This window comes from Archocentrus centrarchus, chromosome 16, assembly GCF_007364275.1.
Source record: "Archocentrus centrarchus isolate MPI-CPG fArcCen1 chromosome 16, fArcCen1, whole genome shotgun sequence".
NCBI lineage: Eukaryota > Metazoa > Chordata > Actinopteri > Cichliformes > Cichlidae > Archocentrus > Archocentrus centrarchus.
This window is the reverse complement of record NC_044361.1, coordinates 32,393,984-32,421,352: the sequence shown is the minus strand read 5'-3', so window position 1 is coordinate 32,421,352 and position 27,369 is coordinate 32,393,984. Positions and strand designations below refer to the sequence as shown.

General features: G+C 41.2%; 1 protein-coding gene across 2 annotated transcripts in view; it reads right to left on the bottom strand.

Annotated features, from left to right (window-relative positions):
- Positions 1-27,089, bottom strand: part of LOC115793839 (uncharacterized) — a 38,945-nt gene extending 11,856 nt beyond the window's left edge. For both annotated transcript variants that reach the window (XM_030748981.1, XM_030748982.1), the window contains exons 1-15: positions 26,908-27,089; positions 21,215-21,262; positions 20,904-20,947; positions 20,222-20,513; positions 19,890-19,933; positions 19,043-19,310; positions 18,413-18,456; positions 7,535-7,802; positions 5,142-5,189; positions 4,813-4,856; positions 4,131-4,422; positions 3,802-3,845; positions 2,955-3,222; positions 2,327-2,370; positions 886-1,162 (exon numbers count right to left, since the gene is read on the bottom strand). In XM_030748981.1, the coding sequence (XP_030604841.1) occupies positions 886-1,162; positions 2,327-2,370; positions 2,955-3,222; positions 3,802-3,845; positions 4,131-4,422; positions 4,813-4,856; positions 5,142-5,189; positions 7,535-7,802; positions 18,413-18,456; positions 19,043-19,310; positions 19,890-19,933; positions 20,222-20,513; positions 20,904-20,947; positions 21,215-21,262; positions 26,908-27,016 (2,134 nt within the window). In that variant the 5' untranslated portion in view covers positions 27,017-27,089. The remainder of the gene's footprint in view (positions 1-885; positions 1,163-2,326; positions 2,371-2,954; positions 3,223-3,801; positions 3,846-4,130; positions 4,423-4,812; positions 4,857-5,141; positions 5,190-7,534; positions 7,803-18,412; positions 18,457-19,042; positions 19,311-19,889; positions 19,934-20,221; positions 20,514-20,903; positions 20,948-21,214; positions 21,263-26,907) is intronic.
- Between the last annotated feature and the right edge of the window lie 280 nt (positions 27,090-27,369).

Here is a 27,369-nt window from a genome sequence, read left to right as displayed (position 1 = left end):
TAACTAAGCACAATTACGAATTATAAAAGCACAACAACATTAGCGAAAACACAACAACATTAACAAAAGACTGAATGATATAAATTATGAACAGTTAAACTAGGGAAGATTAAAGCAGAGTTTGTTTTGGTTGTTCAGCCTCACGATCGCCTCCTTCACTAAGAACAAGCTCCAGCAAACAGCGACCAGATACAAGTTCAACAGTCAGAATCAACTCCAGATCTTTCATCTGTTTGTCTGTGGTGAAATAACGAGGGAGCAGACCTCACCTGGCCATCAAACTGCCTGTCACTCAATTGTCTTTTGAAAATATGGGACTATATATTAAAATGGCTGCAATTCACAAACAGCTGAAGCTCTGCACTTCAGTCACATCTTGATAGTTTGGCTGGATTGTTAAAATCCACTGTGGTGGTGTTCAGAGGCAAAATGACAAAAATGTTTCACTGTCCAAAAACACAAAATACACAAAACTGCATAATATGAATCATCCCAGACTCAGCACATTAATGCTGAAAATACACTGATCAACCACCAAGCATTTGTTGTAATCAGGCGCACTGATGGAAAAATGACTGTTTAAAAGCAGCTGCAGGCAGTCTGACAGTAATCTGATTATATTTATGTCGAAAATTGTCCATGTACATGTTTAAAGATGAATTATAATCTTCTCAGCAGTGACATCATGAAAACACAGAGAGGTTGGATTCAGTTCTGATGATTTCTGCAAAGTTATTTTTGTAGTGCTGTTGCATTGACCACTGATTTTGATGTTTGTCATCGATTAAAAGTAATCTGAACATTTTTACTGGAAATTATAAAAATGCATTCATGAAACATTTTTGAGTGACACACAACTGTGAAACAGGATTTTTCTGCTCTTACCTTTGAGTCCTGAGCTGCTCTCTGACAGCCTCTGCACCAGATCAGTTCTCTTCATGTCTGTTAAAACCTCCCGGGTCACCTCCACAGACTGCTGACCAAGTTTATCCACCATCTGATTCACTAGTTCTTCTATCATGTTTCTATATCTCTCTATTTGTGGCAGACCCATCTTGAAGCACGTGAACTTCAGAAACAGCCTGAATTCATTGAGATCCTCAAATCTCAAATCCTTCAGTGTTTCAAAGAGAATCTGTCTCACAGCTTCCAGCTCTTCTTCCTGAAAGATCCAAAGGATTCGTTAATCAACTGTGAAATTTCTCTGTTTGTGTCGTGGTCCTGGGCCGGTGGCCCAGTGTTTTGAGTTTCTTTTGTGTAGCTTTCTTTTGTTGTACTTTTCAGGTTGTTTCTTAGTGTTTCTTTTGGTTTCTCTGTTTGCGGTTTGAGTATGCTATTTGGTTTCGCTTGTTGTTTTTTGTGTTATGTTCCCTTTGTCAAATTTTCAGTGTTAGGTCTGCATCTGTTTTGTTCAGTCGCTTCCTGTTTTATGTTGACAGTCTCGTGTTCTCTGTGCTTTGTGTTTTGCTTCCCCTTTGTCATTAGGTTCATTTGGTTCACCTGTCGTCCCCTGTTGTTTTCGCTTGCCCTAATCCCCTTGTGTGTATTTAAGCCCGTAGTTTTCCACTGTTCGTTGTTGCGTCGTCTTCATTGTTTTCCCCAGTGTTTCCCTCTTGACTGTGTGTTTTGTCTTTTGCTTTCTCCCAGGCTTCCGGTTTGTTTTTTACCTTGGGGAGATTTCGAGTTTTTGTGTTTATGTATTATTTGAGTTTCGAAAATAAATCAGTTTCAGTTAAGTCTGTGTTGAGTCCTGCATTTGGGTCCACCCCTCCCAGCACACAGCCCCCACCGTGACAGTTTGGAGATTTAAAGATTTCTTTCTTTAAATTTTCTGAGTCACTGTAGTAGACGTATCAAATATTAATGAAAATATATCTTCATTAATATTTATATTTTTCAGAAGGATCACTCAAACACAGCTGGTAATATCTGTGGTACTGATGATATGAACGGTTTCAGATGTATCTGCTAAACTTTATTAACAAAACAAAAAATGTTCTTATTTCTCTGACAGAAAGTTTGTTTTTATTGTAAAACATGAAAAAAGTAGAACGAGTGAATGAACTATACTAATAAATACTCATAAACTTTTGATTTTAAAGACAAACAAATATCTAACATGACATTTCCTGATTCATGACTGTAGGTCATTCATTCTGTCATCAGTAGTGGATAACATTATTGCTGCAGAGCTCCACATTAACACTGTGAGAACCATCCAGTTTAAAGATGGTTTGTCTGTTTCATCATGTTTAATGTTCAAGATGAGGAGGATTTACAACCTGAATCTACTGAATGAAGCTGAGTTGTGTAAAGTCACACTCACTCTCTTCAACAGTGCAGCCTCATCTTCATCCACAGAGAGTTTCTCTGAGGAGAAAAGACATTTCAAATGAACTCTGAGGATTCAAATCTCATCACACATCCAAGCAGAATCAACTTTAAGAAGACACAAAGCAAAATGACACACAACCCAATATAAAAACTGTTCATCCACTCATCATCTAAATAACTAGTGGAAAGTTGGAGTCTAGCTTAGATGTAACAGGGAGAGAGACCGTACACCTGTCCATCATGGGTAATAAACAAAGAGACAGAATCATTGACACCTACAGCTAACTGATAACCACCAATAAACCCAACCAGCATGTCTTTGGACTGGAAACCAGAGCACTCTGAGGAAAAGCATGCAGGCACAGGGAGAACATGCAAACTCCACACACAAAGGTTCCAGCCAACCAGGAGGCTCAAACACAGAACCTTCATGCTGTGAGGTGACAGTGCTAACCACTGCACCACTATGCCACCACAACACAAAAACCTGCAACAGTCATCAGGATTTATTGGTCATCTGATGAAATCAATAAATCAGATCAGTTATTGATCTCAGATTTCAGAGATTTTACATTGTTGATGACACAGAGTTTACACTCATGCAGCTTTGTTGGTCTTACCTCTGGATCCTGAGCTGCTCTCTGATAACTTCTGTATCAGATCAGTCCTCTTCATGTACAAGAAAACCTTCCTGGTCGCCTCCACAGACTGCTGACCAAGTTCACCCACCATCTCATCCACAAACTCTGCTCTGACTGTTGAGTCCAACCTCCATGAGGAAGGAAGAAAAATCGTCTGTAGGAACCTCTGAAATTTCTTGAACTCCTCGTAGCTCAAATCATTCAGAGTTCCTAAAAGCAGATGTTTAACAGCTGCCATTGTTGCCACCTGGAACAGTCAGTACATTCATGGGTCAGAAGTTTATTCATATATTTAGCCAAACATGGGCTGTTATATTGATTACAGCATGTTTATCAGAACTGTGAAGAAAGCACAAACCAGTGATCCTCTTTATGACTTTGAATCATGTTTATTAACAGGCTGCAGTTCTTCTCACATACTGTGCAGCTAAAAACTGAAAAATATCACTCAACACTATTTCCATGATTTCAGGTTTCAGATGATCTTTAATTCTTCATCAAATATTTTAAGCACAATAAAGTTGAATGTTTAATCTCAGAGTGGTTGATCTTTTCAGATTTCTCTGTCCTGTTGAAGAGAACAGTCAGGACAAATGTACATGCTGACATTTCCTCAGCTCATCCTCAGTGGTAAAGACATCCTGACATTAGTGTTGGATCTAATTACTGCTGAAGGACTCAAACTGAAGGAAGCTTCAGTTTCTCACAAACATCCAGCATAAATCATGAGAAAATGATGGAAATGAGAGCAGATGATACTTCAGTACTCTGACTTTCAGCCTGCATCTGCTGTCTTGTACTGAATCAGAGATGTGACATGACTCACTGTGTGGATCAGTGCAGAGCGTCGATCATCCGCAGAGTGTTTCTCTGAGGACAAAAGTGGGAAAAGTGACTCATGACAAACACATTTAACAGCTGACTGACAATTATTCAGGAAATATGACTTTGTAAAAATGTACAATATGCAAAATTACACTTAAACCTCCTCAGCAATAATAAACAGTATGAAGGAGTCACTTTCTCTCCTTCTCCCAAAGTATTACAAATATTATTATTTATAATATAAAAGAAGAAGACGTTACTGAGAAGCTTCTGAGATGTGTCATAAAAACAGTTTTATGATTTTAATGAGTTTTGTTTTTATTGTCTTACTTCTAGGCAGTGAGCTGCAGTCTGACAGCCTCTGAGCCAGATCAGTCCTCTTCATCTCCTTTAAATGCTCCATGGTCTTCTCCACTGACTGTTGGCCGTATATCTGCACCATTACAAACACTGTGTCCTGCAGGTCTGCCCTCATGTGCAGCATCAATGGGAAGCCTGAGTCATATTTGTATCTGTGATGATGAATTTCACACAGGACCTGCTTGAACTCTCTGAGCTCCTGGTCATTCAGAGCAGCCAGAGTTTCCAAAAGCAGCTCAATAACAGACTCCATCGTTTCTACCTGCAAAATTCAAAGAAAATCTTCATGAGATAAATGTGTAATTCCTCAGTTGGTTTCAGGTTTTCTGTTTACATTCATCAACACTTTAGAAATGTACATGTGTTTCAGTTCCATCAGCCATCACATCAGGTAATGATGTCATTGGTCATATTTGTCAGAATGGTCACAAACACCTGATTATTGATTACTCTGCTTCTGTTAACAAGTTCAGGACTTTTTGATCTACTGAAGACCGACCTCACTGGACAGCCTGAAGCTCTGACATTTCTACTTTTACACTGAAAATCAAATCAAATCAGTTTTTATCTGTTTTCTATTGTAGATTTCTAACGTGCATTTGTTCAGTGAAAGCTGCATCATTTGAAGTCAGACAGATGTGACGTTACTCACTTGGTGGATCAGTGCAGGCCAACGTTCATCCTCAGAGTGTTTCTCTGAGAGAAAAGAAATATTAAAAGCTTCATTCATGACTGATTTAACGTCAGCATTAATAATCAGACCCTTTTTAATAACTGACACGTTATTTAATCCTAATTATCTTTGTAAGTTCAATTAATAACATTACACTTGTCAACATAAAGTCACATTTGCCATCAATGGAAAACTATCAAACTCTGAGGAAATGATCCAGTTCAGTTTCACTCAATAATTTTCTTCATGTTTTTATGTTAATATCAATAACTTTATTGTTTAAATGTATTGATTTTCAGGGCACTGACCTCTCTCTGTGTCCTCCACATCAAATCCTTCAGCTGATGTTCCTGCAGCTGCAACACATTGAATCCAAACTGTAACTACATAATACACACACTGTGTGTGTCCTTTATGTGAGCTCATCCTGAGTGTAACACTGAGTCCTGACAATAAAAAGCTTTAATATTTCAGTCTCAGCTGTGCTGACTGAAGGCAGGAGGAGGCCATAGTTACACAATCACAGAGAAATCACTGCAAAGACTTTTTAATAATCTACCTCATACAGGTCGTCTGTCTGTCTCCATAGTGGAGTTTAAGTCCAGTCAAAGCTGCACATAAAGAACCATTTACAATACAAGACTGATAGTAATGAGCTCAAAATGCAAGAATTCAATGAAGCAGAAACAAAGAAAGAAAAATGTTTTCAAAGGAAAGATGTTCAAAGAGCTTTAAAACAACATTTACACAAGAAAGTCACTGATTCAATAACCTGAATACAGTGACTTGCAAAAGTTTACATACCCCTTGAACTTTCCATATTTTGTCACATTACAACCACAAACATAAACATATTTCACTGGAATTTAATGTGAAAGACCAACACAAAGTGGTATACAATTGTAAAGTGTAAAGAAAATTATACATCATTCAAAACATTTTTTACAAATAAAAAACTGAAAAGTGTGGTGTGCAAAAGTATTGAGCCTGAGTCCTGAGTCCTGAGTCAATACTTTGTGGAACCACCTTTTGCTGCAATTACAGCTGCAAGTCTTTTAGGGTATGTCTCCACCAGCTTTGCACATCTAGTGACTGAAATTTTTGCCCATTCTTCTTTGCAAAACAGCTCAAGCTCAGTCAGATTAGACGGAGAGCGTTTGTGAACAGCAGTTTTCAGATCTTGCCACAAATTCTCGATTGGGTTTAGGTCTGGACTTTGACTGGGCCGTTCTAACACATGAATATGTTTGGTTTGAAACCATTCCATTGTAGCCCTGGCTTTATGTTTAGGGTCGTTGTCCTGCTGGAAGGTGAACCTCCGCCCCAGTCTCAAGTCTTTTGCAGACTCCAACAGGTTTTCTTCCAAGATTGCCCTGTATTTGGCTCCATCCATCTTCCCATCAACTCTGACCAACTTCCCTGTCCCTGCTGAAGAGAAGCAGCCCCAGAGCATGATGCTGCCACCACCATATATGACAGTGGGGATGGTGTGTTCAGAGTGATGTGCAGTGTTAATTCTTCGCCACACATAGCGTTTTGCATTTTGGCCAAAAAGTTCAATTTTGGTCTCATCTGACCAAAGCACCTTGTTCCACATGTTTGCTGTGTCCCCAACATGGCTTCTGGCAAACTGCAACCGGGACTTTTTATGGTTTTCTTTAAACAATGGCTTTCTTCTTGCCACTCTTCTATAAAGACCACATTTGTGCAGTACATGACTAATAGTTGTCCTGTGGACAGATTCCCTCATCTGAGCTGTGGATCTCTGCATTTCGTCCAAAATCACCATGGGCCTCTTGGCTGCATCTCTGATCAGTGCTCTCCTTGTTCGGCCTGTAAGTTTAGGTGGACGGCCTTGTCTTGGTAGGTTTACAGTTGTGCCATACTCTTTCCATTTCTGGATAATGGATTGAACAGTGCTCCGTGAGATGTTCAAAGCTTGGGAAATCTTTTTATAGCCTAAGCCTGCTTTAAACTTCTCCACCACCTTATTCCTGACCTGTCTGCTGTGTTCTTTGGACTTCATGATGCTGTTTACTCCCCAATATTCTCTTAACCAACCTCTGAGGCCGTCACAGAGCAGCTGTATTTGTACTGAGATTAGATTACACACAGGGGGACACTGTTTAGTCATTTGCAGTCATCAGGCAACTTCTGAATGCAATTGGTTGCACACAGAGAAAAAGGGAGCTGAATACTTTTGCACACCACACTTTTCAGTTTTTTATTTGTAAAAAATGTTTTGAATCATGTATAATTTTCTTTCCATTTCACAATTGTATAACACTTTGTGTTGGTCTTTCATATTAAATTCCAGTGAAATATATTTATGTTTGTGGTTGTAATGTGACAAAATATGGAAAAATTCAAGGGGTATGAATACTTTTGCAAGCCACTGTATGTTTGATTTAAAATCTTTGTAGTTTGATTGTGTTTGTAAACCTGAATGTGTTAATTTATCCACTTCTGTCCAAAAACACTGAGAGGAAACACATTCCTTCATTTGAAGATGATCATAATTTTGATATTATTCAGTTCTTGTTGTGATTTTCCCTCACAGATACTGATTCAACTCTTTGGATTCTTCTTTCAGTGTCAGCTGGAATATTATGGTTTAAATTCTTCTACACACAGTTAAGAATAATCACACCATATTCATTGACATTATTACAGATCACTCTGACAGATGACTTTATCTTACCTTTGGATCCTGAGCTGCTCTCTGACAGCCTCTGCACCAGATCAGTTCTCTTCATGTCTGTTAAAACCTCCATGATCACCTCCACAGACTGATGACCAAGTTCATCCACCATCATATCCACTAGTTCTTCTGCCGTGTTTCTATAGGTCTGTATTTGTGGCAGGTCCATCTTGAAGCACGTGAACTTCAGAAACAGCTTGAATTTGTTGAGTTCGTGTTCACTCAACTTCCTCAATGTTTCCAAAAGCAGCTTTTTAACAGCTTTTTCCTGAAAAATACAAAAGATTTGTTAAATAACTTCATAATTTCTTTGGAGATTTAAAGATTTTTTTCTTTGATATTTCTGTCTCACTGTAGCAGAAGCTGAATGATTATTTCTAAAATGATTATCATAATTATTTTGTTCAGTGCTGAGATTTCGACTATCAGTCACGATTATTCACTGATTTTAGTGACAAAAATGTTTTTATTGCACTGTCATGTAAACAGAGCATCGCTTTAACATCTCTATAATGTTTGCATCAAATAAAACTGAACTTCCTTTTTCACCTAAATTCACTAAATTAAGCAAATATCTTAGAAGAAAAATGTGTGTGTGTGTGTGTGTGTGTGTGTGTGTGTGTGTGTGGTGGAGTGCAGGCTGGATACGCCCTGTAGAGAACCACCACCTCCTGTTGTGACATTTATCTCTGCTGCAGAGGTGCCTGATGCTGTCCAGTGTGTTTCTGAAGTCATCCATGTGTAATCAAATGATGCGCGACATTAAAGGTGAACCTGAAGTTGAGCGAGGTGGACCTGAGAATGTGGCCGTGTCTGTGCCTGACTCACTCCTGGCTGTTTCCCACAGTGAACTAGCAGTCAAACAACAGGCTGATTCTTCTCTGAGTGACTTTTTTGATTGTGTTCTTTTCTGATGCAGACAGTAAGAGTGCTGACAAAGGTTCTCTGCTTCATGAGGAAATGGGTTCCACATGGGGAACATTGTGCTGGTATCCTAGTGTTTTGAGTGGCTGTGTCAGTTAGATGTTGTTTCAACATGTTGAGAACATCTCACAGCCAATCAGAGCATTTGGGTTTCTATAAGATTTCCAACTATATTCTGAAGAACTCTACTTGGCCTCGTCTGAACAGAGAGGTCTCTGGTTAGATAAAAACATGCCAAATGTATCAACTGACTCATAAACAAACCCAGACTATCAAACTATTTCCTCTTCCACCTAAACTCAGTTCTGCTGTGTCAATCTAGTTAATCCATTTTAGACCAAAGTTTTTCAGTTCTTTGAAACAGAGGAAAAGTTGCGACTGCATCATTCATTCTGTTGGGCTATGATAAGAACGCTGCCACCAAACAACATCTACTGCTGTTAATCAAGGAGAGACTTTTGGTTCTCCAGGCTTGGTGGGACACTACTGTCATGGATTTTGTAAGAATGATTCACCAGTGTTTATTTTGACTGAACTTCTGAAGGTTAGGATGGAGTATGTGTGGTTTGTCTCATGTCAGACTTCATAAAATGTCAAAACTCTCTGTGTTCTCTTCCTGTCCAGTGTCTCAAAGTTATATCAGCTTTAGTCCAAAACGTCAGACTGTGTTTGAGCATCTAGTTAATGAGGACATACTCATAATAACTCACTTTTAAAAAGTGAAGAACAAATTTCAGATATAAATTATCTTATAGGAAAATTTTGGAATATGGCCTTGACAAGCAATGAATATGGGAAATACTGGGAATGTTTAAAATTTGAAAACAGAAGAATAGCCACCACTTATGGCAAAAAAAAAAAAAAAAAATGCATGTGAAAAAACATTAAGAATAGAAAATGTTAATGACATTTCTGCACTAAATTTATATGATAATGCAGAGGATGAAAGCCATGATGTCACACTAGAAAAACTACAATATGAACTAGAAGAAATTTATGTAGAAAGAGCTCGAGGAGCATTTGTGCACTCTAGGCAAAAATGGTTAGAGGAAGGTGAAAAGAACAGCAGGTACTTTTTTAGTTTAGAAAAGAGAAATTCAGAAAAATAAACATGATAACTAAATTTAAAATTGGAGACATAATCTGCGAAGACAGTAATACTATATCTAAATATATATCTGAATACTACGCCAATCTTTATCTCCCTACTAATTGCCTTTAAAGTTCTAATATTCTGAATTCAATCAAAAATGTCAAAACAATAAGTGCTCATTTCAGCAGAGAATGCTCTAAAGAGAACACTTTAGACAAAGTTTTGATAAGCATAAAAAGTCTTAAAAACAATAAATCACCAGGTAATGATGGGCTCTCTGCTGAATTTGATAAAGTATTTGCCAACCAACTTGCTACATTTTTACTGGCTGTATTTAATGAGGCCCTCTCTAAAGAAGAACTGCCCCCATCATTGAAGCAAGGACTTCTTACTCTAATCCCCAAAACTAACAAAGATCCTTTACTTATTGATAACTGGAGGTCAATTACACTCCTCAATAGCGATTATAAAATTATGACCTCCTTACTTGCCAAGCGTTTAAAAACAGGCCTAAATGAAATAATTCAGGAATCTCAATGTGGATTTATGAGTAGACGCCATATCTCTAACAATATTCACCTGGTTCTGGACTTGATTAACTGATGCAGTACAGATTTGTGTGACTCTATTAATTTGAATAACTTTCCCATCACAGTTGAAGGCATCTTCATCTTGGACAAAAAGTTCAACAACACCTTCATCAGAAAGCCTCTCAATCCCAGATCAGGAACAGCAGTCAAACACAAATGAATAAACCATTGAGGACAGCATAATGGAACTCTGTTTTTACTCTCCCTTATAAATATGTGTAACCCAACAAGATTAAAGAACTGTTGTTTAAAATTATACATAAATATTACCCACTGAATTCAGCTATTTGTAAATATATCCCTGGCATTATAGACAAATGTTCTTTTTGTAACTACATGGTAGAAACTCTAGAACACGAATTTGTTCAGTGTGTGCATGTGACTCTGTTTTGGAAAGATTTCCAGGTAGATCTGAAAACATACTTTGGTAAAGAAGTTGTATTTAGAGAACATGACATATTATTCCAATTTACGTTTTTCCAGCAATGAGCAATATATTGTCAATTTGTTAATTATCCTAGCCGAATTCTACATACATAAAATGAAATAAAAAAAAACCCTTCTATTCGGTTTTTAAGCGAACCAATCTGAACTTATATTTCAAAACATTATCACATCTGAAAATTTATAGTAAAAACTTGATTAAAACTATTGGCCTATGCAAAAAATACAAAGTTATGTCTTAAGCAATCCTCTTGTAAGAGTTCATGTATTGTTTTGTTTTTGTTTTTTTTTTATTGCAAGTTACTGTATACTGCATGCACTGCCTACCTCTACATGCTTCTATGTATAGAGGTATGTATGTGTGTCTGGACTTGACTGTAAATGGATATTTTGCAATGTTAACATTGTAAATCTATATATTTTAATAACTATTGTAAATCTTTAACTAAGAGTTAAAAAAAAACACACACAAAAAAAAAACATTTTCTGTTCAAAGTTACATCATTTCACAGCCAAGAAAATTTTATCTGTGATTGGATTTTTTGCACTCAAAACTAAATAGGAGTGAAGAATTTGAAAACATGCAGCAGGCCTGTCAAAAACCAGCCACAGGCCGGCTGTTTGCTGGCACTGACTGATGTAACTCTGGAAAAATGAATGATTTTTTTTTTTATTATCTTCTCTCCAGGTTTCCAAGTGGGACTTCCCTCTTAAGGGGGAGGATGTGGTGACCCCTAGACACTTGGTATACACATGAGCTCCACTTTGGCTCAGTGAGCTTTGCTATAAATGCTTCCTCCTTCCTGCATTTGTCTTCCTCATTACTTCCTGTCCTGGTTTTAAAAAACAGCCTTCTGAACTGGACCAGCTTAATGACAGCCTGTTCTCTTATTTTTACTTTCTACACACTCTGCCATTCCATGCATGTTTTATACCAGGGGTGGGCAACCTCTTTGGCTCTGGGGCCACACTGACTTTTTGAAATTTGACAGACAGCTGGGCCAGCACCAGATGCAAACATATCAAACAAACATAAAAAAAAAGCATTACTGTGTTAATACTTACATTTACTTTTAGAGGGAACAGTGTTCTTTTCCCAGTGCATCGTAGTCTGGTGTTAGTTTTGTTGTAGAAATTCTCAGAATCCTCAACATCAGTCATAATTATGATATGATTTGATTTGAGCAATTCTGGACCAAAATTTGACAGGCCAGACACACTACTGAAACACGCTCACTAGGGCTGCAACTAAAGATTATTTTGGTAGTCGAATAATCTGTCATTTTTGTTATCGATTAGTCAACGATTATTTCAATCTTAACTCACCTGTTCAAGCCTGCCCACCTGTTAACGTCACCTTGTTCTCTTCTCACAATTAAAATAATGACCCATAAAAATACGAGTTTGAAACTAATCAAATGTATTTTTAACATTAATGTGACCCTGACAATAAATATCAAATATAAAATGCATATTAAAGTAAATGCAATTTTTATTTTTAAATGAAAATATAATGTGCAAATAAATAAAAATGGCCTCTGTCCAAAAGTTCAAATAAGGCTCCAAATTAAATCAAAAAAGATTTTTCCATTTACAAAGTTTACAGACGATTCAGTTCATACAGAGGTTTACTATTCAGAATGAACACTGATAAGGGGAAAAAAAGCTAACATAACTGAAATGCTCTCACACACACTACTGAAACACTAACACACTACTGAAACGCCTTCCTGTTCACACGAAACGCTCTCACACACACACTACTGAAAGGCGCTCACACACACTACTGAAAGGCGCTCACACACACTACTGAAACGCGCTCACACACACTACTGAAACGCGCTCACACACACTACTGAAACGCTCTCACACACACTACTGAAAAGCTCTCACACACACTACTGAAACGCTCTCACACACACTACTGAAACGCTCTCACACACACTACTGAAACGCGCTCACACACACTACTGAAACGCGCTCACACACACTACTGAAAGGTGCTCACACACACTAAGGTTATTTAAAATGTGGTAGTAAACACATGGAAGATGGATACTTCATTCAAAAATTTCAATCAAGTTTGCTACTGATATAAATTTAACGGTCCATTTTTTTCCTTTATCGAGGGTGAAATTGTCCCAAACCTTGGATCGTTTAGCACGCTGTGAAAGTAACTCAATTATTGAGATCTTGCCTAAATGAGACGGGGTTGATGGGAACTACTTTTTCTTACACCTAGTAAGTGTGTAATGGACTCAACACACGGGGAGCCATGTTGCTCCCTCTCATTCATTTCCTATGGAGTTTGTGCGATGAGGCGACAATCGCTTGCCCTCCTCCCGCCAAGCAACCAGCCAAATTTGTGCATGTGAAATTTTGTACCCTGCTCAAAAAAATGAAGGGAACACTCAAATAACACATCCTAGATCTGAATAAATCTCATTCAATACTTTGTTCTGTACAAAGTTGAATGTGTTGACAACCAAATCACACAAAAATCATCAATGGAAATCAAATTTATTAACCAATGGAGGCCTGGATTTGGAGTCACACACAAAATTAAAGTGGAAAAACACACTACAGGCTGATCCAACTTTGATGTAATGTCCTTAAAACAAGTCAAAATGAGGCTCAGTATTGTGTGTGGCCTCCACGTGCCTGTATGACCTCCCTACAATGCCTGGGCATGCTCCTGATGAGGTGGCGGATGGTCTCCTGAGGGATCTCCTCCCAGACCTGGTCTAAAGCATCTGCCAACTCCTGGACAGTCTGTGGTGCAACGTGACGTTGGTGGATGGAGCGGGACATGATGTCCCAGATGTGCTCAATCGGATTCAGGTCTGGGGAATGGGCGGCCCAGTCCATAGCTTCGATGCCTTCATCTTGCAGGAACTGCTGACACACTCCAGCCACATGAGGTCGAGCATTGTCCTGCATTAGGAGGAACCCAGGGCCAACCGCATCAGCATATGGTCTCACAAGAGGTCTGAGGATCTCATCTCGGTACCTAATGGCAGTCATGCTACCTCTGGCGAGCACAAGGACGGCTGTGCGGCCCTCCAAAGAAATGCCAGCCCACACCATTACTGACCCACTGCCAAACCGGTCATGCTGAAGGATGTTGCAGGTAGCAGATGGCTCTCCATGCTGTCTCCAGACTCTGTCACGTCTGTCACGTGCTCAGTGTGAACCTGCTTTCATCTGTGAAGCACACAGGGCGCCAGTGGCGAATTTGCCAATCCTGGTGTTCTCTGGCAAATGTCAAGCGTCCTGCACAGTGTTGGACTGTGAGCACAACCCCCATCTGTGGACGTCAGGCCCTCATACCATCCTAATGGAGTCGGTTTCTAACTGTTTGTGCAGACACACGCACATTTGTGGCCTGCTGGAGGTCATTTTGCAGGGCTCTGGCAGTGCTCCTCCTGTTCCTCTTGCACAAAGGCGGAGGTAACAGTCCTGCTGCTGGGTTGTTGCCCTCCTACAGCCTCCTCCACGTCTCCTGGTGTACTGGCCTGTCTCCTGATAGCGCCTCCAGCCTCTGGACACTATGGTGACAGACACAGCAAACCTTCTTGCCACAGCTCGCATTGATGTGCCATCCTGGATGAGCTGCACTGCCTGAGCCACTTGTGTGGGTTGTAGAGTCCGTCTCATGCTACCATGAGTGTGAAAACACCACCAACATTCAAAAGGGACCAAAACATCAGCCAGAAAGCATAGGTACTGAGAAGTGGTCTGTGGTCCCCACCTGCAGAACGACTCCTTTATTGAGTGTGTCTTGCTAATTGCCAATAATTTTTACCTGTTGTCTATTCCATTTGCACAACAGCATGTGAAATTGATTGTCAGTCAGTGTTGCTTCCTAAGTGGACAGTTTGATTTCACAGAAGTTTGATTTACTTGGAGTTATATTATGTTGTTTAAGTGTTCCTTTTATTTTTTTGAGCAGTGTATATTTTTATATAGGTAGATGTCCACACACGGGCAGGCAACGCGACAAATGAGCAGAGAGTATGCTACACTCTCAAGTTTGCAACCACTTTCAACATGGTCGAAAGGATAATTTTTGCTGTGTTTGACTTTCCTATATAATAGGAAATAGATAATAAAGGATGAACCCAAGGTTGTCTTTTTCTTTTGCAGAGGAGACCTAACAGCAAGATTTCTGTCAGTTCCAGTGAAATCTTCTGACTCTTCATCTTTATTGCCTTGTCTGACAGGGACTGCTTTGAAAATGCTAAAATCGCTCCAATTTCATAACCAATCAAATTTCTTGGAGATTAGTGACGTGAGAGCGGGATTCACAATGCTGTCATTGCCATCGCGTCCCATGTGTCATTTGTCGCACCCCGTGGGTCCTGCCAATAATGAGTAAGGACATAATGCCTAAGTGCAGCGTACGGCTGCTGCTCACTCAGATGCAAGAAGTCACACGTGGAGCTTTTTCAGCTCCACAAATAGCTAAGACGTGATCTGTGAATGAGTAATAAATGAGGCTACTACCTCCATGTACTTCTGAGTTTAAAATAAATGAATGAAAGTGATATCTTGTGTTCTTTATGAAGTCGAGATTTGAATTACACCACTTTTTTAGGTGTTTTTGCCCAAAATGTCGGTATCAGATCGGTATCGCTAATACCAGGTTGATTTTTACTCAGTATTGGATCTGAGAGGAAATCTATGGTATTGAACATCACTACTCACCAGAGATATGGGACAGGAAGATGTCTCACTCCGTTAAAAAAAAAAAAAAACATCAGGAAAAACAAACCACTGCTAACAAAAATTAATTTCGTCATCAAGTATTTTTATTGTCGATTATTGTCGACAATGTCGACTAATCGTTCCAGTAGTGTGAGTGAGAGCCTTTCAGTAGTGTGTGTGAGCGCGTTTCAGTAGTGTGTGCGAGAGCGTTTCAGTAGTGTGTGTGAGCGCGTTTCAGTAGTGTGTGCCAGAGCGTTTCAGTAGTGTGTGCCAGAGCGTTTCAGTAGTGTGTGCCAGAGCGTTTCAGTAGTGTGTGTAAGCGCGTTTCAGTAGTGTGTGCCAGAGCGTTTCAGTAGTGTGTGCGAGAGCGTTTCAGTAGTGTGTGCCAGAGCGTTTCAGTAGTGTGTGTCAGCGCGTTTCAGTAGTGTGTGCCAGAGCGTTTCAGTAGTGTGTGCCAGAGCGTTTCAGTAGTGTGTGTCAGCGCGTTTCAGTAGTGTGTGCCAGAGCGTTTCAGTAGTGTGTGCCAGAGCGTTTCAGTAGTGTGTGCCAGAGCGTTTCAGTAGTGTGTGTAAGCGCGTTTCAGTAGTGTGTGTAAGCGCGTTTCAGTAGTGTGTGCCAGAGCGTTTCAGTAGTGTGTGTCAGAGCGTTTCAGTAATAATGTCCCTAACATAGGAAAGTGTAGTACGTAAGCAGGTAGTAACGTTAGGATAATACAGGAACTTTGAGGTGATGGGAATTCCGGCTCTTTTCAGATAGCTGGCGCTTTTGGCACGGCTCCCAAAGAAGAGCCGGCACTTTCGGCTCCCAAGTGGCTCTTCAGATTTTAATTGAAAAAAAAAACCTGTAAAATCAATTACTAATGTAAAAACATACATTAGGCTTATACCAAACGTTTCTTTAAGTACTCAACATATAATAGAGTGCTCCAAATACAAATGATAAAACAAAAGATTGGAAATCAGAAAAAAACAAGGGCCTTTAAGGAGTTGATCCTGTTTCTCCTGCCTGATGACCTGCCCTGTTTTGTTCTTTTGCTTGCATTGAGGGATGAACAATTTGTATATACCTATGTAGGTTGTTTGTGGAGCCTGCTCGATAATAATTTTTAAATTTGCAGTCTACACTCTGTCAGTCTATCAGATTAATCCTTTAATGCCAGGTGATAGCTGCTGAATCGCGGGTTTCCTGACCTTACTAGCCGCGAACAGCTGATTAAGACGTATCACCGCAGAGTCAGCTGGTCAAAGGAACTTGATCAGCTGACTTTTTACCATAACTCCGCGACCAATCGTGCTTTCGAAAAAAATCAAACTGTTCCTGAAAGCTCAGAAATTGCACTTCACAGTCAAGTAGGGGTATTATGGTATTTGTTGCCGGAAGTCCGCAAACGCCGGCACTTTTGAAGTAATCTGTGTCTGCTTCTACACGTTTGGAGGCATAAGGTTAAACTGTCCAGTCTTTACTACGTTTTCCGTCACTCATTTTCCTCACCGTTCCCGCGTGTAGCCTCTATGTAACCCGCAACTTCCTTTAGCTCTTTCCTGTCTCCCAGTGAAATTTGCAGGAGCCCCTCCCTCTCTGGTGTTTGCACTGCGCAGTGTGTCCGTGCCCCCTCCCTTCCCGCTCCGTGTAGACCAGTTGTCCTCACATCCAGGCCTCGAGGGCCGGGGTCCTGCAGGTTTTAGATGTGTCCCTGATCCAACACACCTGAATCAAATGTCTGAATTACCTCCTCAGTCTGCAGTCAAGTTCTCCAGAGTCCTGCTAATGACTTCTATATTTGACTCCGGTGTGTTGAAGCAGAGACACATCTAAAAGTTGCAGGACACCGGCCCTCGAGGCCTGGACTTGAGGATCCCTGGTGTAGACGGTCATATGCTACCAATCATGTGCAGCTTTCACACGCAAAAAAAAAAAAAAAAAAAAAAAAAAGAAACGAACGAAAAGAAAAAAAAACAAATGGCTCACTACACTGATAAAAATGATTCTGGGGTGAAGTAAATCTAACATAACTGAATCTATGAAATCAACAATAAAAAATCAAGTTAGTATCTTTACACAAATATACATAGTATTGAGGTCAAAAACATTTGTTCAAGATACAAGACATTGTAGGTTTTTTCAGAAAATAAATTGTTTAAGTACTGAGAGCCAATCTTTTTAAGTTCATCCACACAACAAAAAATAATCTTGTTATCTTTACTGCGTATCATCTGCGTTGTTTATTTGGTATAGATCCTTTTCACATAACGTCACACAACTTCCGTTCGGCCTCGAGGCTGGGGATCTTTACTTCCGGTGGATGGAGTTTACGCCGTCTAATACATTTGCCACAAATACGGTATTAGGATATACTATGACATGCAGACAAGTTTTCACAGACAACATGTTCAAAACTGGACAAAGGCTACAAATTCTTCATTGAACATTATGGAGGTACGTGTTTTTGTCTTTTCTAGCTGTTAATTAATAGGATACCATTAGTCAGTTTGTTAGCTAGCTAACATTACATGACCTTTCTGCTTTGCAAATAGAATGTCTTTAGGCTCTAATCTTGATCAGGTCCTTAGAGTATATCCAGGGTTGCAACCTGTCACTATAAATAAGCAATCGTTTGTTATTTGGCAGTTAAATGTGGTTTCCCGGTGCTGCCTGAGCGTCCTGCAGTTTCGGTTGCCTACAGGCACCAGTTATGCTAATAGATTAACAGTAAATAAATAAATATTCTCAAAAAACTAATATATATATATATATATATATATATATATATATATATATATATATATATATATATATATATAGAGAGAGAGAGAGAGAGAGAGAGAGAGAGAGAGAGAGAGAGAGAAAAAAGTAAATTACACCTTTAAAAAGTAAATTACACCTCGTTCAAAGACAAACAAATATCTAACATGACATTTCCTGATTTCATCTTCAGCAGTAGATCACTCATTCTGTCATCAGTGGTGATAACATTATTGCTGCAGAGCTCCACATTAACACTGTGAGAACCATCCAGTTTAAAGATGGTTTGTCTGTTTCATCATGTTTAATGTTCAAGATGAGGAGGATTTACAACCTGAATCTACTGAATGAAGCTGAGTTGTGTAAAGTCACACTCACTCTCTTCAACAGTGCAGCTTCATCTTCATCCACAGAGAGTTTCTCTGAGGAGAAAAGACATTTCAAATGAACTCTGAGGATTCAAATCTTATCACACATCCAAGCAGAATCAACTTTAAGAAGACACACAACAAAATGACACACAACCCAATATAAAAACTGTTCATCCACTCATCATCTAATAAACTAGTGAAAAGTTGGAGCCTATCTTAGATGTAACAGGGAGAGAGACCATACACCTGTCCATCATGGGTAATAAACAAAGAGACAGAATCATTGACACCTACAGCTAACTGATAACCACCAATAAACCCAACCAGCATGTCTTTGGACTGGAAACCAGAGCACTCTGAGGAAAAGCATGCAGGCACAGGGAGAACATGCAAACTCCACACAGAAAGGTTCTAGCCAACCAGGAGGCTCAAACACAGAACCTTCATGCTGTGAGGTGACAGTGCTAACCACTGCACCACCATGCCACCACCAACATAAAAAACCTGCAACATTAATCAGGATTTATTGGTCATCTGATGAAATCAATAAATCAGATCAGTTATTGATCTCAGATTTCAGAGATTTTACATTGTTGATGACACAGAGTTTAAACTCATGCAGCTTTGTTGGTCTTACCTCTGGATCCTGAGCTGCTCTCTGATAACTTCTGTATCAGATCAGTCCTCTTCATGTACAAGAAAACCTTCCTGGTCGCCTCCACAGACCTCTGACCAAGTTCATCCACCATCAGATCCACAAACTGTGCTCTGACTGATGATTCAAACCTCCATGGAGAAGGAAGAAAAATCATCTGTACGAAAGTCTGAAATTTCTTGAACTCCTTGTTGCTCAAATCATTCAGAGTTCCTAAAAGCAGATGTTTAACAGCTGCCATTGTTGCCACCTGGAACAGTCAGTACATTCATGGGTCAGAAGTTTATTCATATATTTAGCCAAACATGGGCTGTTATATTGATTACAGCATGTTTATCAGAACTGTGAAGAAAGCACAAACCAGTGATCCTCTTTATGACTTTGAATAGTGTTTATTTACAGGCTGCAGTTCTTCTCACATACTGTGCAGCTAAAAACTGAAAAATATCACTCAACACTATTTCCATGATTTCAGCTTTCGGATGATCTTTAATTCTTTATCAAATATTTTAAGCACAATAAAGTTGAATGTTTAATCTCAGAGTGGTTGACCTTTTCAGATTTCTCTGTCCTGTTGAAAAGAACAGTCAGGACAAATGTACATGCTGACATTTCCTCAGCTCATCCTCAGTGGTAAAGACATCCTGTCATTAGTGTTGGATCTAATTACTGCTGAAGGACTCAAACTGAAGGAAGCTTCAGTTTCTCACAAACATCCAGCATAAATCATGAGAAATTGATGGAAATGAGAGCAGATGATACTTCAGTACTCTGACTTTCAGCCTGCATCTGCTGTCTTGTACTGAATCAGAGACGTGACATGACTCACTGTGTGGATCAGTGCAGAGCGTCGATCATCCACAGAGTGTTTCTCTGAGGACAAAAGTGGGAAAAGTGACTCATGACAAACACATTTAACAACTGACTGACAATTATTCAGCAAATATGACTTTGTAAAAATGCACAATATGCAAAATGACACTTAAACCTCCTCAGCAATAATAAACAGTATGAAGGAGTCACTTTCTCTCCTTCTCCCAAAGTATTACAAATATTATTATTTATAATATAAAAGAAGAAGAAGACGTTACTGAGAAGCTTCTGAGATGTGTCATAAAAACAGTTTTATGATTTTAATGAGTTTTGTTTTTGTTGTCTTACTTCTAGGCAGTGAGCTGCAGTCTGACAGCCTCTGAGCCAGATCAGTCCTCTTCATCTTCTTTAAACGCTCCATGGTCTTCTTCACTGACTGTTGGCCGCAAGTCTGCACCATTACAAACACTGTGTCCTGCAGGTCTGTCCTCATGTGCAACATCCGTGGGAAGTCTGAATAATATTTATATCTGAGATGATGAATTTGTTCCAGGACCTGCTTGAACTCTTTGAGCTCCTGGTCATTCAGAGCAGCCAGAGTTTCCAAAAGCAGCTCAATAACAGACTCCATCGTTTCTACCTGCAAAATTCAAAGAAAATCTTCATGAGATAAATGTGTAATTCCTCAGTTGGTTTCAGGTTTTCTGTTTACATTCATCAACACTTTAGAAATGTACATGTGTTTCAATTCCATCAGCCATCACATAAGGTAATGATGTCATTGGTCATATTTGTCAGAATGGTCACAAACACCTGATTATTGATTACTCTGCTTCTGTTAACAAGTTCAGGACTTTTTGATCTACTGAAGACCGACCTCACTGGACAGCCTGAAGCTCTGACATTTCTACTTTTACACTGAAAATCAAATCAAATCAGTTTTTATCTGTTTTCTATTGTAGATTTCTAACGTGCATTTGTTCAGTGAAAGCTGCATCATTTGAAGTCAGACAGATGTGACGTTACTCACTTGGTGGATCAGTGCAGGCCAACGTTCATCCTCAGAGTGTTTCTCTGAGAGAAAAGAAATATTAAAAGCTTCATTCATGACTGATTTAACGTCAGCATTAATAATCAGACCCTTTTTAATAACTGACACTTTATTTAATCCTAATTATCTTTGTAAGTTCAATTAATAACATTACACTTGTCAACATAAAGTCATATTTGCCATCAATGGAAAACTATCAAACTCTGAGGAAATGATCCAGTTCAGTTTCACTCAATAATTTTATATCAATGACTTTATTGTTTAAATGTATTGATTTTCAGGGCACTGACCTCTCTCTGTGTCCTCCACATCAAATCCTTCAGCTGATGTTCCTGCAGCTGCAACACATTGAATCCAAACTGTAACTACATAATACACACACTGTGTGTGTCCTTTATGTGAGCTCATCCTGAGTGTAACACTGAGTCCTGACAATAAAAAGCTTTAATATTTCAGTCTCAGCTGTGCTGACTGAAGGCAGGAGGAGGCCATAGTTACACAATCACAGAGAAATCACTGCAAAGACTTTTTAATAATCTACCTCATACAGGTCGTCTGTCTGTCTCCATAGTGGAGTTTAAGTCCAGTCAAAGCTGCACATAAAGAACCATTTACAATACAAGACTGATAGTAATGAGCTCAAAATGCAAGAATTCAATGAAGCAGAAACAAAGAAAGAAAAATGTTTTCAAAGGAAAGATGTTCAAAGAGCTTTAAAACAACATTTACACAAGAAAGTCACTGATTCAATAACCTGAATACAGTGACTTGCAAAAGTATTCATACCCCTTGAACTTTCCATATTTTGTCACGTTACAACCACAAACATAAATATATTTCACTGAAATTTAATGTGAAAGACCAACACAAAGTGGTATACAATTGTGAAGTGGAAAGAAAATTATACATGATTCAAAACATTTTTTACAAATAAAAAACTGAAAAGTGTGGTGTGCAAAAGTATTGAGCCTGAGTCCTGAGTCCTGAGTCAATACTTTGTGGAACCACCTTTTGCTGCAATTACAGCTGCAAGTCTTTTAGGGTATGTCTCCACCAGCTTTGCACATCTAGTGACTGAAATTTTTGCCCATTCTTCTTTGCAAAACAGCTCAAGCTCAGTCAGATTAGATGGAGAGCGTTTGTGAACAGCAGTTTTCAGATCTTGCCACAAATTCTCGATCGGGTTTAGGTCTGGACTTTGATTCTAACACATGAATATGTTTTGTTTTAAACCATTCCATTGTAGCCCTGGCTTTATGTTTAGGGTCGTTGTCCTGCTGGAAGGTGAACCTCCGCCCCAGTCTCAAGTCTTTTGCAGACTCCCAACAGGTTTTCTTCCAAGATTGCCCTGTATTTGGCTCCATCCATCTTCCCATAAACTCTGACCAACTTTCCTGTCCCTGCTGAAGAGAAGCAGCCCCAGAGCATGATGCTGCCACCACCATATATGACAGTGGGGATGGTGTGTTCAGAGTGATGTGCAGTGTTAATTCTCCGCCACACATAGCGTTTTGCATTTTGGACAAAAAGTTCAATTTTGGTCTCATCTGACCAAAGCACCTTGTTCCACATGTTTGCTGTGTCCCCAACATGGCTTCTGGCAAACTGCAACCGGGACTTTTTATGGTTATCTTTAAACAATGGCTTTCTTCTTGACTCTTCCATAAAGACCACATTTGTGCAGTACATGACTAATAGTTGTCCTGTGGACAGATTCCCTCATCTGAGCTGTGGATCTCTGCATTTCGTCCAAAATCACCATGGGCCTCTTGGCTGCATCTCTGATCAGTGCTCTCCTTGTTCGGCCTGTAAGTTTAGGTGGACGGCCTTGTCTTGGTAGGTTTGCAGTTGTGCCATACTCTTTCCATTTCTGGATGGATTGAACAGTGCTCCGTGAGATGTTCAAAGCTCGGGAAATCTTTTTATAGCCTAAGCCTACTTTGAACTTCTCCACAACCTTATTTCTGACCTGTCTGCTGTGTTCTTTGGACTTCATGATGCTGTTTACTCCCCAATATTCTCTTAACCAACCTCTGAGGCCGTCACAGAGCAGCTGTATTTGTACTGAGATTAGATTACACACAGGTGGACTCTGTTTAGTCATTTGCAGCCATCAGTCAACTTCTGAATGCAATTGGTTGCATTCAGAGAAAAGGGAGCTGAATACTTTTGCACACCACACTTTTCAGTTTTTTATTTGTAAAAAATGTTTTGAATCATGTATAATTTTCTTTCCACTTCACAATTGTATACCACTTTGTGTTGGTCTTTCACATTAAATTCCAGTGAAATATATTTATATTTGTGGTTGTAATGTGACAAAATATGGAAAAGTTCAAGGGGTATGAATACTTTTGCAAGCCGCTGTATGTTTGATTTAAAATCTTTGTAGTTTGATTGTGTTTGTAAACCTGAATGTGTTAATTTATCCACTTCTGTCCAAAAACACTGAGAGAAAACACATTCCTTCATTTGAAGATGGTCATAAATTTGATATCTTGTTGTGATTTTCCCTCCCAGATACTGATTCAACTCTTTGGATTCTTCTTTCAGTGTCAGCTGGAATATTATGGTTTAAATTCTTCTACACACAGTTAACTCCTCCGTGAATCGCCACCTTATCATGGTGGAGGGGTTTGTGTGTCCCAGTGATCCCAGGAGCTATGTTGTCCAGGGGCTTGTCCCCCAGGTAGGGTCTCCCATGGTAAACTGGTCCTGGGTGAGGGTTCAGACAAAGATCGGTTCAGAAGACCCTTATGATCGTAAAAGCAAGGGAACAGTTTACCCTGCCCGGGATAGGGTTACCGGGGCCCCACCCTGGAGCCAGGCCTGGGGAGGGAGCTCGAGTGAGAGCGTCTGGTGGCCGGGCATTAGCCCGTGGTGCTCGGCCGGGTGCAACCCGAAGAGGTTACATGGGCCCGCCCTCCTGTAGGCCCACCACCCGCAGGAGGCGTCGTAGGGGTCGGATGCAGTGTGTGTTGGGCGGTGGTGGAGGCCCAGGCGGACCAATCCCCAGCTATCGAAACTGGCTATTGGGACATGGAATGTCACCTCTCTGGTGGGGAAGGAGCCTGAGCTAGTGCGTGAGGTTGAGAGATACCAGCTAGATATAGTTGGGCTCATCTCAACGCATGGCCTGGGCTCTGGAACCAGTCTCCTGGAGAAGGGCTGGACTCTGTTCCAGTCTGGAGTTGCCCTCGGTGAGAGGCGGCAAGCTGGGGTGGGTATTCTTGTATCCCCCCGGCTTGCTGCCTGTACGTCGGAGTTTACACCGGTGGATGAGAGGGTAGTTTCCCTGCGACTTTGGGCTGGGGAATGGGTCCTGACTGTTGTTTGCGCTTATGCGCCAAATGACAGTTCAGAGCACCCACCCTTTTTGGAGTCTCTGGGTGGGGTGCTGGAGAGTGCTCCATCTGGTGACTCCATAGTCTTGCTGGGAGACTTCAACGCTCACGTGGGCAATAACAGTGAGACCTGGAGGGGCGTGATTGGGAGGAGCGGCCTGCCCGATCTGAACCTGAATGGTGTTTTGTTATTGGACTTCTGTGCAAACCACAGTTTGTCCATAACAAACACCATGTTCGAACATAAGGATGTCCATAAGTGCACATGGCACCAGGAGACCCTAGGTCGCAGGTCGATGATTGATTTTGTATGTTCTGGACACTCGGGTGAAGAGAGGAGCTAAGCTGTCAACTGATCACCACCTGGTGGTGAGTTGGATCAGGTGGCGGGGGAAGATGCTGGACAGACCTGGCACACCTAAACGTATTGTGAGGGTGTGCTGTGAATGCCTGGCAGAAGCCCCAGTCCGGGAGATCTTCAACTCCCAACTCCGGCAGAACTTCGACAGCATTCCGAGGGAGGCTGAGGACATTGAATCCGAATGGACCATGTTCCGCACCTCCATTGTTGAGAGTGCTGGTAACCCCCAGCACTGGTGGGGTAACCATCTGTTTCGTGGTGGTAACCCCCGAACCAGATGGTGGTCACCGGAGGTGAAGGGAGCCATCAAGCTGAAGAAAGAGTCCTATTGGGCTTGGTTAGCCTGTGGGACTCCGGAGGCAGCTGACAGGTATCGGCAGGCCAAGCGGAATGCAGCTCGGGCAGTGGCCGAAGCAAAAATTCGGGTGTGGGAGGAGTTCGGTGAGACTATGGAAAAAGACTTTCGGACAGCATCGAAGCGATTCTGGCAAACCGTCAGGCGACTCAGGAGGGGAAAGCAGTGCTCCACTCACACGGTTTATAGTGCGGGTGGGGTGCTGCTGACTTCAACTGAGGCTACAGTCGGACGGTGGAAGGAATACTTCGAGGACCTCCTGAATCCCACTGACACGCCTTCTGTAGTGGAAGCAGAGTCTGGGGACGAGGGAGATGACTTGCCCATCACTGGGGGTGAGGTCACTGAGGCAGTTTAACAACTCCTTGATGGCAAGGCCCCTGGGGTGGACGAGATTCGCCCTGAGTTCCTGAAGGCTCTGGATGTTGTAGGGCTGTCTTGGTTGACACGCCTCTGCAACATCGCGTGGAGATCTGGGGCAGTGCCATTGGATTGGCAGACCAGGGTGGTGGTCCCCATCTTTAAGAAGAGAGACCGGAGGGTGTACTCCAACTTTCGGGGGATCACACTCCTCAGCCTCCCCGGTAAGGTCTACGCCAGGGTGGTGGAAAGGAAGGACTGTCAGTTAGTCGAACCTCAGATCCAGGAGGAACAATGCGGTTTTCGTCCTGGTTGCTGGACCAGCTCTTTATCCTCTCAAGGATATTCGAGTGTGCGTGGGAGTTTGCCCAACCAGTCTACATGTGCTTTGTGGACTCAGAGAAGGCATTCGACACTGTCCCTCGGGGTGTCCTTTGGGAGGTCCTGCAGGAGTATGGGGTGTCTGGCCCGTTGTTGCGGGACATTCAGTCTTTGTACAACCGCAGTGAGAGCTTGGTCCGTATAGCCGGTAATAAGTCAGATTTGTTTCCTGTGGGTGTTGGACTCCGTCAGGGCTGCCCTTTGTCACCGATTCTGTTCATAATTTTTATGGACAGAATTTCTAGGTGTAGCCAGGTGGCGGAAGGCTTCTTCCTTGGTGGCCTCAGAGTCTCATCTCTGCTTTTTTACAGATGATGCGGTCCTGTTGGCTTCATCAGGGGGTGGCCTCCAGCGCGGAACGGTTCGCAGCCGAGTGTGAAGTGGCCGGTATGAGAATCAGCACCTCTAAGTCTGAGGCCATGGTCCTCAGCCGGAAAAGGGTGGAGTGCCTTCTCTGGCTCAGGAACGAGTTCTTGCCCCAAGTGGAGGAGTTCAAGTATCTCGGGGTCTTGTTCACGAGTGATGTGAGAAGGGAGCGGGAGATCGACAGGCGGATCGGGGCTGCTTCTGCAGTGATGCAGACGCTGCACTGGTCTGTCGTGGTGAAGAGGGAGCTTAGTGTAAAAGCGAAGCTCTCGATTTACCGGTCGATCTACGTTCCTACCCTCACCTATGGTCACGAGCTTTGGGTAGTGACCGAAAGAATAATATCACGAATACAAGTGGCAGAAATGAATTTCCTTCGCAGGTTGGCTCGCCTCTCCCTTAGAGATGAGGTGAGGAGTACGGCCATCCGGGAGGGGCTCAGAGTAGAGCCGCTGCTCCTCCACATCGAAAGGAGCCAGTTGAAGTGGCTCCGGCATCTGATTAGGATGCCTCCTGGCCGCCTCTTGGGTGAGGTGTTCCGGGCATGTCCCACCGGGAGGAGGCCCCGTGGTAGACACTGGAGGGATTATATCTCTTGGCTGGCCTGGGAATGCCTTGGGGTCCCTCCGGATAAGCTGGAGGAGGTGGCTGGGGAGAGGGAAGTCTGGGCTTCTTTGCTTAGGCTCCTGCCCCCGCGACCCAGCCCCGGATAAGCGGGAGAGAATGGATGGATGGATGGATGGACACAGTTAAGAATAATCACACCATAATCATTGACATTATTACAGATCACTCTGACAGATTACTTTATCTTACCTTTGAGTCCTGAGCTGCTCTCTGACAGCCTCTGCACCAGATAAGTTCTCATCATGTTTGTCAAAACCTCCATGATCACCTCCACAGACTGCTGACCAAGTTTATCCATTAAATGGTTCACGATTTGTGCTGCGTCTGTATTCAGACTGATTTGTGGAACACTCTTCTTTTTTTTTTTTTTTTTTTTTTTTTTTTTTTTTTTTTTTTTTTTTTTTTTTTTTTTTTTTTTTTTTAGCCTGTCATGTCTGGTAGATCTTGCAAGCAGAACTGTGATCTGAATGCGTTGTTGTGCCAAACATATTTGCTATTTCAAGATGAGCTCTATAGGTTCTCAATAGGCTCTTCTTGTTGTTGTTTTAACCCTTTATTTTATTTATCTGAGTTATTTTTCCACATACTATGTAACAGCCAGAGCTGACAGGCTGAAGAAGAGGAAAATAAAGAGAAGAAAAAGGGAGAGAG